This window comes from Staurois parvus, unplaced genomic scaffold (assembly GCF_062004578.1).
Source record: "Staurois parvus isolate SC_StPar_1 unplaced genomic scaffold, SC_StPar_1.0 ptg000198l, whole genome shotgun sequence".
NCBI classification, from domain to species: Eukaryota; Metazoa; Chordata; class Amphibia; order Anura; family Ranidae; genus Staurois; species Staurois parvus.
The window spans coordinates 1,638,436-1,651,156 of NW_028317994.1; the positions used below are offsets into that span (position 1 = coordinate 1,638,436).

The 12,721-nt window shown below is 40.7% G+C and overlaps 1 protein-coding gene across 3 annotated transcripts in view; it reads right to left on the reverse strand.

Moving 5' to 3' along the window:
• Window positions 1-3,447: 3,447 nt before the first annotated feature.
• The window catches only part of C9orf72 (C9orf72-SMCR8 complex subunit), an 81,736-nt gene continuing 72,462 nt past the window's right edge, over window positions 3,448-12,721 (reverse strand). For all 3 annotated transcript variants that reach the window (XM_089678052.1, XM_089678055.1, XM_089678054.1), the window contains exons 9-10: window positions 11,242-11,351; window positions 3,448-6,260 (exon numbers count right to left, since the gene is read on the reverse strand). In XM_089678052.1, coding sequence (XP_089534178.1) covers window positions 6,074-6,260; window positions 11,242-11,351 — 297 coding nt within the window. In that variant the 3' untranslated portion in view covers window positions 3,448-6,073. The remainder of the gene's footprint in view (window positions 6,261-11,241; window positions 11,352-12,721) is intronic.

The window sequence follows — 12,721 nt, forward strand, 5'->3', positions numbered from 1 at the left end:
ATATTTGTAAAAACAAAAAAACACAGCCTTGTTCAGGGAATGGCAGAGAAAGAAGTTAGCTGTTTTTTTTAAATTAAATATATATAAAAAAGGAGGAAAGTCCTAAGGGTTAATATTAGTTATCAGGGGTTGTGAGGCTGGATTCACTATTTTTAAACTTTATTTTAAGCACTGAAACGCCAGTACTGAGTACAAGGTGGAGATTGGTTATTTATGCTGAAAACTGGTGTAAGACAAATGTCAATATTAAAGGTCATCAGAGGGGGCAGGTAGAATTCCTACTCCTTTCCTTTAGCTGCTGTATTGTACCGCATGTCTCTAAACCCCTGACCATATGAATTTTAGGGGAAGCTATAGTTTTTTTTTGTAAAGCTATACATACTGTAAGTTTTTTTTTAAAGGTAAGAAATATCAAAGAAGCACATAGCCAGCAGTATACAACCTATTTTTTAAAACTAGATAATCAGCAGGCTGGTTCTCACGGTGTATTGCCCCTGAGACTTTCCCACACTTCCTGCCCAGGTGAATCTCAGAAAGCAATAATACCATTTAGGGTAATGCAAAATCTATGTGGTGTTCGTTTTCATAATATGGCTGTCATCTATGAAAGAAAAAAAAAATATTGAAGACACACCACGCTCATAAAAAAAAGTACAGTATAGTCACTGCCTATCTATAAATGTGTTCATTTCTGTGCAGCTAGTCCTTGGTTCCAGTAGTTGCAGGCTGTCTACTTTATTTGCTGGAGACTCACATGTTTGGGGGCTAAGATAACGATGACTTCTCTGAACACCAATTAGATGTTAACTACACATATCCTCCACTCAACACCAGATGCAGTATAGTGTACTATAGCTGGAGATAGAAGAGACTGAAAATGTAAAAGCATACTAAGAGAGGCAGGAGTTAACTTATTTAAGCTCTGACAATAACAGGGTGTTCCTAGTGTGTTCTGGGCAATCAGGAGTTTGCAGGTTGGGGAAAAAAAAAACGAATGGGACTGTTGATCGCTGTGATGGTTTTTAGAGTGAAATGCATAACAGATGTTCTAAGAAGTACTTACCTTTTCTCCTGTGAAGCTAATCTCCAACAGCTAATGTGTATAAGACCTCCTCTCCCAGTATGAATCCCATGTGGCTGGTGTGATGCCTGGTGAGCATTACAAAGGGTTCAAAGTGTGCCTCTGGATATTTAGTGAAATTGGATGTTGCATGCAAACTGTAGAACAAATGCTACTAATATGATCAGTAAGTGCATACATTTTAGTTGACTGTGCTCCTGAATGAAAACAGTTGTTGAATCTAAAGAAAGATTCAGCTGACATTTCATGCAGATCCTGTCATTCTCACACCACAACCTGTGGGAGAGTGAATGGGAGACCTCTTTTCGTAAGGTGCCATTACCAACCATTGTCAGCCTGCGGCAAGAAGAAAAATTAGGCTTTTGTACTTTATATCCCAAACAATCCCGCGTTCGCCAATCAAAATATGTGAACATTGTGTTAAAAATCAAAATTACAAATAAATGTTGCTGCTGGTGACTGTCATGTATTTCCACATCAGTAATATATGATACCATAAAGTGCTGCGCTAACAAATGAATCTATAAATATGCAATAATACCACACATAAAGCATAAACATGCAAAAGGTAAATATACTTAACATAAAATATATTCAATGTTATGGAGAAAACTCAATGCATGTTAAAACCTAAACAACCCCCAGGGAGGCAGCTGGGAGAGGCCCAACACCAAACAATAAGACCAGATCCTATAGGGTGCCACAAAATATAAACCATAAAATAAAGAATTAAAACTGTTAAAAAAAAAAAAAAAAATATATCAGTTTTAGGTCTTTATATTACTGTTTATATCTTGTAGCGCCCTATGAGATCTATGCGTATGTTTTGGTGCTGGGCTACTCCCTCCTGCCTCCCTGGGGGGGATTCTTTTGTGGAATGCACTGCCTTCCTTGGTTTTAACATGCATCTACAGAACATAGTCTCCTTACTGAAAAATTTGATGTAACTTACCGTACAGGTTTAATACAAAATGGTGTAAATACTTCACTTATAGATCCTGTTATAGGATATCAAATGGCATTTGGTTGATGTAATTTATCTTCTCCTTTACCTTGAACAGTAAAGTCCATCTGGTTTGCCCTGAAGAGGACCAAGCCTCAAAACACGTTGGGTATTTGGGCAGAAGTCTGTTTTACACATTTATGTTACATCATCAATCCCGATTTGAGAGATTGTAGATCAGAAAATGTACCATGGTTAAGATTTATATTTTTTGTTAACTTTGTGTTTTGTGGGATACACTTCCAAAGCTATGGCTGATATTGTGGATTTTTAGCTGTATAGTTGTAAACAATAAAGTTTGTAAGGATTTTTACCCCCCCCCCCCCTTTTCTGTTTATTTGTGCTCCCCAAAATATCCCCACCACCTGCACTTTCCAGTTTGTATATCAGGGTTCAGGCCACAGTTTTATTCACTCAATATATCTGAAGAGATTAGGGCACACTAAGGGTCGTGTCAGAGCTCTAGGCCGAGAGGGCACCCTGCCGTTGCCTAACACAGCACACAGAGGTCTGGAGAGCACTATGATGCAGAGCTTCATGAAAAAAGTCACACACCAGAGTAGCCTGCAAAATACTAGTGCAGTGATGTGCAGGTAGGAATTTGAAAGCTAAACCGAGGAAATTCCCAAGTTTATCTTTGTTACAACCATAGGCTGACTGTCAGAGTGATTCTGCAGAAATTGGGTTACATCAGAAGCTGTGTTAAAGCTCTGGACCAGGAGATCCCTCTGCGGCTAACACAATACAGTAAGGTTTACAAAGAACCAAAGGCAAGTGCCCAAGTCACATTCCAGGCTAGCCCCACATTTTTAAGTTTTGTGGAATCCAGCCTCCAAAGCTATTGCTGAGGATATGCCAATCCAGATGCTATAAAGAAACCAGCTAAAACAGCATATTGGAGGTCTTGATTGAAGATACTGAAGAAAAATATCCACAGGGTAACAAATACCTTGACTGATGAGAAAAAACGGAGACATAAGCAGATTACTTTTATGCGATTACAGTGAAAGAAAAAAAATCTGAGGATTGTGCTGTGCTGGATACTTGCTTTGCATACTGTTTTTTATTTTGCCAGTATCCAAACATCAAGGAGGCAGCAGTATAACCCACATCATAGACAATTTTACAATATTGTGTCCCTCCATGGAGGATAAGGAAAATGTCCTGCTAGAGAAAACCTGAGGTAAGCAAGTCAAGGAGTGGTTAACTTGAAGACACAATGCTGAGAAACACTTACTTCACCCACCTTTCTCCAAGTTAGCAGTGGAAGGAGCAGCAATTGGTATTCAATAAACCTTCTCAGGTTCCTCAAGGAAATGTATTTGGTCTCTTTGAGAAAATACATAAATATACAAGGTACATCTAGCTTTTAAACACTTCATAACCAATGGATTTATTTATTTTGGTATGATCACTAGCCCATTAAGCAGAATTTGTGTTACATCCAGTTCTTTAGTTAGCAACGGTAGCATGTTCAAAGGGTAGTGCAAATAAGTCTTTGTTTCACAGAAAATATTCTTCATTAAAACTGAACACCTGGCAAACAGCACGCACGCACGCACGCACACACTATATATATGTGAGATTTAAATAGCACTGCCTTGCAGGGCAGAAAACCTCTTTTTTTTCTATGCTTCAGTTCAGGTCTTGTCCCTTCCCCATTCTCTGTGAATGGATACACAGCAGGGTAATGACTCTGTCTCTATGCACCTATCAGCTTGTTTCATGTTGGCAGATGAGCACTACTAAATGGCCCCCTGTGATGCTTCTACCTCACCCTATCTGTGCTTTGCTGTACAGGGTCTGCAGGAGGCCAATAGCAAGAAACGTAAAGTGGAACAATACTCATCTCAGCTCCAGCGATGCTGTGTCATTGAGCTCCCTGCTCAGCCACTGACATCTTTGGGAGGCTGGCTTCCAGGTCTTGATCACTGTCCGCTGTCGTTGGCCAGGTGGGGATGATATCACTGCAGCACTTGCGCGGGAGTTGATCAGATTCAGCATTGCTGAACTTGTACAGTGAGCTGCGCATGCACAAGGGCAGACAGGCAGGTAAGTAGCTTTAATGCAGAAGAGAAAGCATGTCTCTTCTGCATTAAAATCTGTCTGTCAATCTTAATTCCTTAGCCTAAAGTTCCACTTTAAACTGCTTGAATTTAAAAAGACATACATTTAATGATGTACAGTGGATATATAAAGTCTACACACCCGTTAAAATGTCAGGTTTCTGTGATGTAAAAAAAAATGAGGCAAAGCTAAATCATTTCAGAACTTTTTCCACCTTTAATGTGGCCTATAAACTGTACAACTCAATTAAAAAAACAAACTGAAATTTTTTAGGGGGGAGAGTAAACAAAGTAAAACAATGTCACTGCTTAAGCGTGCACACCCTCTTATAACTGGGGATGTAGCTGTGTTCAGAATTAAGCAATCACATTCAAAATCATGTTAAATAGGAGTCAGTACACACCTGCCATCATTTAAAGTGCCTCTGATTAACCCCAAATAAAGGTCAGCTGTTCTAGTAGGTCTTATCTGGCATCCGACAGCAAAAGCCATGGTCCGCAGAGAGCTTCCAAAGCATCAGAGGTTAAAAAGGTAACATTGTTAAAAGGTATCAGTCAGGAGAAGGGTACAAAAAAATTTCCAAGGTGTTAGATACACCATGGAACACAATGAAGACATTCATCATCAAGTGGATAAAATATGGCGCAACAGTGACATTACCAAGAACTGGAGGTCCCTCCAAAATTGATGAAAAGATGAGAAAAAAACTGGTCTGGGAGGCTGCCAAAAGGCCTACAGCAACATTATAGGAGCTTCAGGAATATCTGGCAAGCACTGGCTGTGTGATACATGTAACAACAATCTCCCGTATTCTTCATATGTCTGGGCTATGGGATAGAATGGCAAAACAGAAGCCTTTTCTTACGAAGAAAAACATCCAAGCCCGGCTAAGTCTGAAGTCTCCCAAAAGCACGTGGGAAAATGTGTTATGGTCTGATGAAACCAAGGTTGAACATTTTGGCCATAATTCCAAAAGATAGATTTGGTGCAAAAACAACACTGCACATCACCAAAAGAACACCATACCCACAGTGAAGCATTTTGGTGGCAACATCATGCTTTGGGGCTGTTTTTCTTCAGCTGGAACTGGGGCCTTAGTCAATGTAGAGGGAATTATGTTCCAAATACCAGTCAATATTGGCACAAAACCTTCAGGCTTCTGCTAGAAAGCTGAACATGAAGAGGGACTTTATCTTTCAGCATGACAACGACAGATTTGGAGTGTTTTTGCAAGTAAGAGTGGGTAAACATTGCCATGTCAAGATGTGCCATGCTGATAGTCTCATACCCTAAAAGACTGAGTGCTGGAATAAAATCAAAAGGTGCTTCAACACAGTATTAGTTAAGGGTATGCACACTTATGCAACCATATTATTTTAGTTTTTTAGTTTTACTTCCCTCCACCTAAAAGATTTCAATCTGTTGTTCAACTGAGTTGTGCAGTTTATAGGTTACATTAAAAGGTGAAAAAAGTTCTGAAATTATTTATCTTTGTCTCATATTTTTACATCACAGAAACATGACATTTTAACAGGGGCATATAGACTTTTTATATCCACTGTATTATTAAATATAGAACTGCATCAATGTGTGTATTTTATATCTTCCTGGAGTTCAGCTTTAATTTAGTAGTCAGGTTTGTTCACATTAAATAAATACAACATGCACAAGATTAGAGATTTTTTAAAGTGTGCGTTAGATGCAACAAGAACTATGCATGCTTCACAAAAGAGAAAGAAATTATGTGATAGTAGCTTTTGATTTAAACACTAAAAATCACTAGTAAAACTACATAATAATAAGGTAGCATAACTGCATAAACTACCTAGAGCAAGTAAAAATATCTTCTTTGTTGAGACAATGGCCCCAGTTTTCCAGAATACTGCACAATTCCAAAAGTCCATTCAAGTGGAAGTTCAGTGTTAAAATGTCATTAGTACATCACGCTCCTGCATACTTGTGTGAAAAGGTTTCCCAAAAATAAACGAGTGAAGTCCTGGTTTGATCTTTTCAGCTAAAGCCATAATTATGTTGAGATCGCCCTCTGCTGTCAGATCCAGATCAGTTTTCAAACTGCGCAGAGATTTGAACACTTTCTTCCCCTTTTGTCTAGAAAAAAAACAAAACAAAAAAATACACATCAGAACACGACTAACAAAATAGGAGCTAGGGCCTTGAGACATTTATGTTTTTAGCACTGCACCAAAGGTGTTCCATTAACAAAGACCTACACAATGTCAACATATATGACATTTTCTGTTAGGGTTGTCCCAATGTTATTTACAGCAATTATATATGCACATGACATTTTTAAAAATATAAGTAAAAAATATCATATTTCATAAGGGGTTTTAAGCATTAACATTTTTTTTTTACAATACATATTTATTAAAGAAATCGATATTGCACTGGATGCATATCAGTCTGCTGGTCAGTAAAGTACCACCTTGCCATGTCTACATATTATTTATCAGTTACAAAGAGGCAAGCAATCTTTTAAGATGCTCACCAGCCATATACACTTTGGCAGGACACCTTTTTTAATTTTGCACATTCTCTACTATCACTTTTAGTATCTACTGTGTTCCTCCTCTGCAGTGCACATCCTGGCTTCAGAGAGAGTGAATATCCAATCAAGCTGTCTCTCTCCAACGAAACACTATGGTAGCATACACATTGCAAGTACATGAGAAATTCCTGTGGCATCTCTGGGATTCCCTATGAGCTCAGATGGTCACCTTGTAGCATAGAAAAGCTGATCCAGATCTGCCTTGCCCACTCCTACACCAAAAATACCACTGCAATAATAATGTATTGTTTACTGATATCAGGGAACTATAGATCATTACTACAAATTACAGTAAATTTTGCTAAAGAGAAGCATGAAAAAAATAACAAAAACCACAAATATAAATAAAAAACAATTGCACCCATTTAACCCTTCCGATGTCCATGCAAAAATTAGCAGAATCTATGTGCTTTAGGTTGCTTAACTTTGTTTGATCAATTAGACTACCTAAAAAAAATTAGTTTTTTTTACAGGTACACAATGTTTATTTGGTACAGTTTTTTTTTAACTCTTTACTTATAGATTCATCTCCGGGATACACAGTTTGACAAGAATCAGCATGGTATATGATAAATTAACAAGAAATATCCTACTAGACATGCAACTGGAAGCTAAAGTTAGATATTCCAGAAATCGGAAAGTGCAGGTTGTTTTGATGAGGCCTCCCAGATTAGATATTGTAACATATTGTACATTAAAGTTGTTGTATACACCTACATCAGCGGTTCTCAACCTGGGGGTCGAACGACCATTTCACAGGGGTCGCCTAAGACCATCGGAAAACACATATTTCCGATGGTCTTAGGAACCGAGACACCGCTCCTGTCTCAGGCGATCTGCGGGCGGGATGATATGCTGCCCCTGTAACCTGGCCACACCTCCGGGATCACTCAACAGCTCCGCCTCCTCGCCGCTGATTGGCCACCGGAACTGTAGCTCAGGAGAGGCACACAGGTGGCCAATTACCGACGAGGAGGTGGAGCTTGGAGAGGAGGAGCCGAGCAGCAGCGCGCGGAGATCGGAGAAGATCGAGGGAGCTGCAGGAGCGAGTGAAGAGAGAGGCCAGAGAAGGAAGACAGCTGACAGGTAAGTGCAAATTTTGCTGCTGCAGCCAGGTATGCTGCCTGTAGATGGGAGAGGGAGAGAGCGAGCCCAGGCTGGAGCAGGAGTCAGCAAGGTAAGTATCATTGGTGTCAGTGGAAGGGATAGTGCCCCATCATTTGTGTCACTAATACCAACGATGGGGCACTATTCCTCCCCCCACTGACACCAACGATGGGGCACTATTCCTCCCCCCACTGACACCAACGATGGGGCACTATTCCTCCCACTGACACCAACGATGGGGCACTATTCCTCCCCCCACTGACACCAACGATGGGGCACTATTCCTCCCACTGACACCAACGATGGGGCACTATTCCTCCCCCCACTGACACCAACGATGGGGCACTATTCCTCCCACTGACACCAACGATGGGGCACTATTCCTCCCACTGACACCAACGATGGGGCACTATTCCTCCCACTGACACCAATGATGGGGCACTATTCCTCCCACTGACACCAATGATGGGGCACTATTCCTCCCAATGACACCCACGATGGGGCACTATTCCTCCCAATGACACCCACAATGGGGCACTATTCCTCCCACTGACACCCACGATGGGGCACTATTCCTCCCACTGACACCCACGATGGGGCACTATTCCTCCCACTGACACCCACGATGGGGCACTATTCCTCCCACTGACACCCACGATGGGGCGCTATTCCTCCCACTGACACCCACGATGGGGCGCTATTCCTCCCACTGACACCCACGATGGGGCACTATTCCTCCCACTGACACCCACGATGGGGCACTATTCCTCCCACTGACACCCACGATGGGGCACTATTCCTCCCACTGACACCAATGATGGGGCACTATTCCTCCCACTGACACCAATGATGGGGCACTATTCCTCCCACTGACGCCAATGATGGGGCACTATTCCCCCCACTGACGCCAATGATGGGGCACTATTCCTCCCACTGACGCCAATGATGGGGCACTATTCCTCCCACTGACACCAATGATGGGGCACTATTCCTCCCACTGACACCAATGATGGGGCACTATTCCTCCCACTGATACCAATGATGGGGCACTATTCCTCCCACTGATACCAACGATGGGGCACTATTCCTCCCACTGACACCAATGATGGGGCACTATTCCTCCCACTGATACCAACGATGGGGCACTATTCCTCCCACTGACACCAATGATGGAGCACTATTCATCCCACTGATACCAACGATGGGGCACTATTCATCCCACTGATACCAACGATGGGACACTATTCATCCCACTGACATCAGTGATGGGGCGCTAGTCCTCCCACTGCAAAATTACAGTTATGAAGTAGCAACAAAAATAATTTTATGGTTGGGGGTCACCACAACATGAGGAACTGTATTAAGGGGTCGCGGCATTAGAAAGGTTGAGAACCACTGACCTACATATACCCAGTGAAGTGACTGGCCTCAGGTGATACACAGAGATGAAACAAATCATCCCACATAAATTGTGCCCGTTTATCTGCAGTCTTCTCTTATCTACATCCAAAGAGCAGAATTTACATAGGATCACTCAGCCTTGAAAAGCAGGGGCAGGGAAAGTTACATTCAGCGAGGAGAGCTCTGAGAGCTGATTGGAAGGAAGGAAAACAACCCCCTTCACATAGCAAACAGGAACAGATCTGAGGCTGTCAATGAGCTGGAGCTCCATCCAAGATCACCATTTTTCCCTTGGTGTCAGGGAAACTCGTCATAAGAGAGTTATGCTGATAGCAGATGAAAGAGCCAACAGACAGAAATGACACTTAGTGCTCTGGATTGAGATAAGTACACGCTGCAGAGGAATATGTTTTGTTTTAATTTCATGTCTAACGTTTACAACCACTTTTATTAGAGTACCAGTGACAACTGCACTTAACATAAGGCTTAGTATGAGTCAGGGGCATGACTGAAGAGAAAGACTAAACTAGTTCAAACAGTTTCTTGCAGGAGGGATTTTCCATCAATCACGTAAATTCGTCAGAGAAAACCAGCTTATATATACTACAGTATTATAGAGGAGTATGGAGAAAAAGCTACCAAGGAAAAAGGGGGTAGGGAAAAGTGGTGTTAAGGAGCAGCTAAAAAAAAAATGGAGGGAAGGGAAGAAGGGGAATGGGAGGAGTGGTAGGGTACTAGGTGTGGCACATAGTTTTAAAAAATACCCTGTTAAGATGTTTTATAATAAAATTGACAAAAAAATACTTCTTAATTTTACTAGGAGCTAATAAAATCTATTTAATACTTGTCAAATTAATGTATTTTGTATTTTCTTTAATAACCTGAGCAGCCAACTGCTTCTGACAAAGTGCTTCCATCTCTCTGTGGGGACAATTCACAAAGCGCTATCTTACCGCATCCAAGTACTGTATGTGGCAAGGTACTGCACAAAAGTTTGTGGTCATTCACTAAAAAACGCTACTAAAATAGCGCATGAGTTATTTTATGAAGTCATGCAGTATTTTGGTAGTGAAAACATGCGGTAATGTAACTAGTCATCAGTTGTCAGCGAGTTCCCCGCTGACAGCTGAATGTAAAAAGAAAAAAAAATTGCCAGCAATTAAAAATTAAGAAAAAAAAATGGCGTGGGGTTCCCCAGGCTCCACCAATCCGTACCACGCCCATGTTGATGGGGACAAGGGCAAGGGCTTTACCAAAGGGGGCCCCCAGATCTCACCCCCCCCCCCATGTGAATGAGTATGGGGTACATGGTTTTCTCAGTTGTATATATTTTTTTCCTAATTACAATTTATAAATTAAAAACAAACATTCAATGACCTCACCAAACTCTGAAAAAGGCTGTGGAAGTCTTCCTAAATTTTGCCTTTGATGATGTTTGATAGAGATAAAACTTCTGTCAACTGTTAATTGCTATCTGAGTAACCCATTTGAAACATTTTTGCTTAGTTCTATATGACAAGCATCAGAGAGGCTAGAACGTAAGGGAGAGACTTCTACCTTCCTGTGTAGTTTTAGAATTGGAAAGGTAGGGAAATCCTGCATTGGGGACACAAGCAGAAATTAAATGCAGATTCCAGCCAACTATGGAAGGTTTAGAAATTCTGTCAGTATTTTTCCCCCCCCGTCTCCTTTTTAAGATTTCTCTTCACTTGTCCAGAACCATAAAAGAAATCAGATAACGACAGCATTTAAAATGACACTTACATTCTTTAGCCCTCTTCTCCAGACGCCTGCAATTGTGCCTGCATTTTAACAGCCTTCCACCCAGTGGAAATTTGGGGCATTGATAAGATCACAACCAGTCCCTACGGTCTTTGACTATGGCCCAGCCCCTACTACATCTCATACCTCACTATTGGTTGGTGAGGCTGCCCGTCAAAGTGATGAACCATACACTATACAATTACTGGCATCATTATTATAGTAACAATAACACACATGGAAAAAACTTACGTGTCATCTTCAATGTATTTTATTAGAGTAAGAGCTTTTCTATGAAGTATTAGCAAAAACTGTGCCAGAAATGTGCTTCTTAGAGATAGGTTTGGTTTCAAATGGAATACCTAGAAAATAAAGAGTGATTCTCCAGGTGAAATGCCTCTTTAACCATTTCAACTAATCAGGCAAAGATATCGAATATGTCTTTCTACACTAAAATCATACTAATAAATTAATTTTGTCATGAATCCAGACTATCACAATTGCAGAACTAAAGCTAATTAATAGGAAAAAAATAACTGCGAGCAGGCAGTTCTTTATTGCAAAAGAGACATGCAATATCTCGTTTGCAATACCAAACATGCAGTCTTCTATTGTATGTGCATCTCAGCAAGCATTCTCGATGAATGATGGCTCCCAATTACATGCGTAGGAAGACGTCATTCCGTCACTGGCCAATCAAGCGAAAACCTGGTACACGGAAATAGCCTGGGAGAAAATAATAAAGGCTGGCAAGAGTGAGGAGTGAGTAATTCTCTCAATGTAGTTCTGCTTTAAATGAATGGTGGAATTCAGACAGAAAAGTGGACTAAATATAATGTAGGCATGGATGAAAGTTAAAACAACCATGTCACAAACATGAAATGAAATGATGGAAAACCAGTTCTCTGTAAAAGGAAATATTCACCTTTCCTGCAGTACGTCCTGCTGAATACCACTCTGTTGAAGAGGAGGAACCATCCACTGAGAAACCAACGCTAGTGGGAATGTCAATCACAGTGATGAGGAGGTCAATGGGAAGAACCACTGTGCTCTCTGGGGGACCATGAGATCAACCGCACCACTGAGCGCAGTGGGCGACCAGGAAATCAATGCTCCTGGAAAAGTCAGTTCTCAGCAGACTTCTATGGACAATTTCTTTTTAATAATAGTATAGTTTGATGTCACAGGCAGTGGGGATAGGTGAATATTTACCATTTTCTTTTATGAGGAAAAGATTTTTGCAATTTCATTTTCGGGACAGGGATGATTAAACTCATAAAATGCATTGGAAATAACATTGGTAAAGAAAAGCCCATGACAACATTCAGTTTGAGAAGATAAATTAAATGAATTTTAATAACAGAAAGAGCTTTGGAGATAAAAGGAAGCTCTCTAGAATATACTAGTGAACTGCACAGAATAAAAGCATACCCAGTGATGCATTTTATTTATGAGGCACTGGAAACCAGCAAAAGAATAGGCTGCATTCTCATGTTAAAACAGCACAGATTAGACATATTAAGGAATTATTAAACTAGAGCACCAAAACCTCAAATAATCTTTAACATGTTAATGTGATTTTCTGCAGTTTTAATTAAGCTACCTTACGATTCTGCCATGAAGGTCCTTGTTTAGACACTTCTTAATATAGGATAACAATGCTCCATTCCTATCTCCTGTTTGAGCTCCTGTTTTCACCCTGTCACATGTGCTTCTGATGGAAACTACAAGT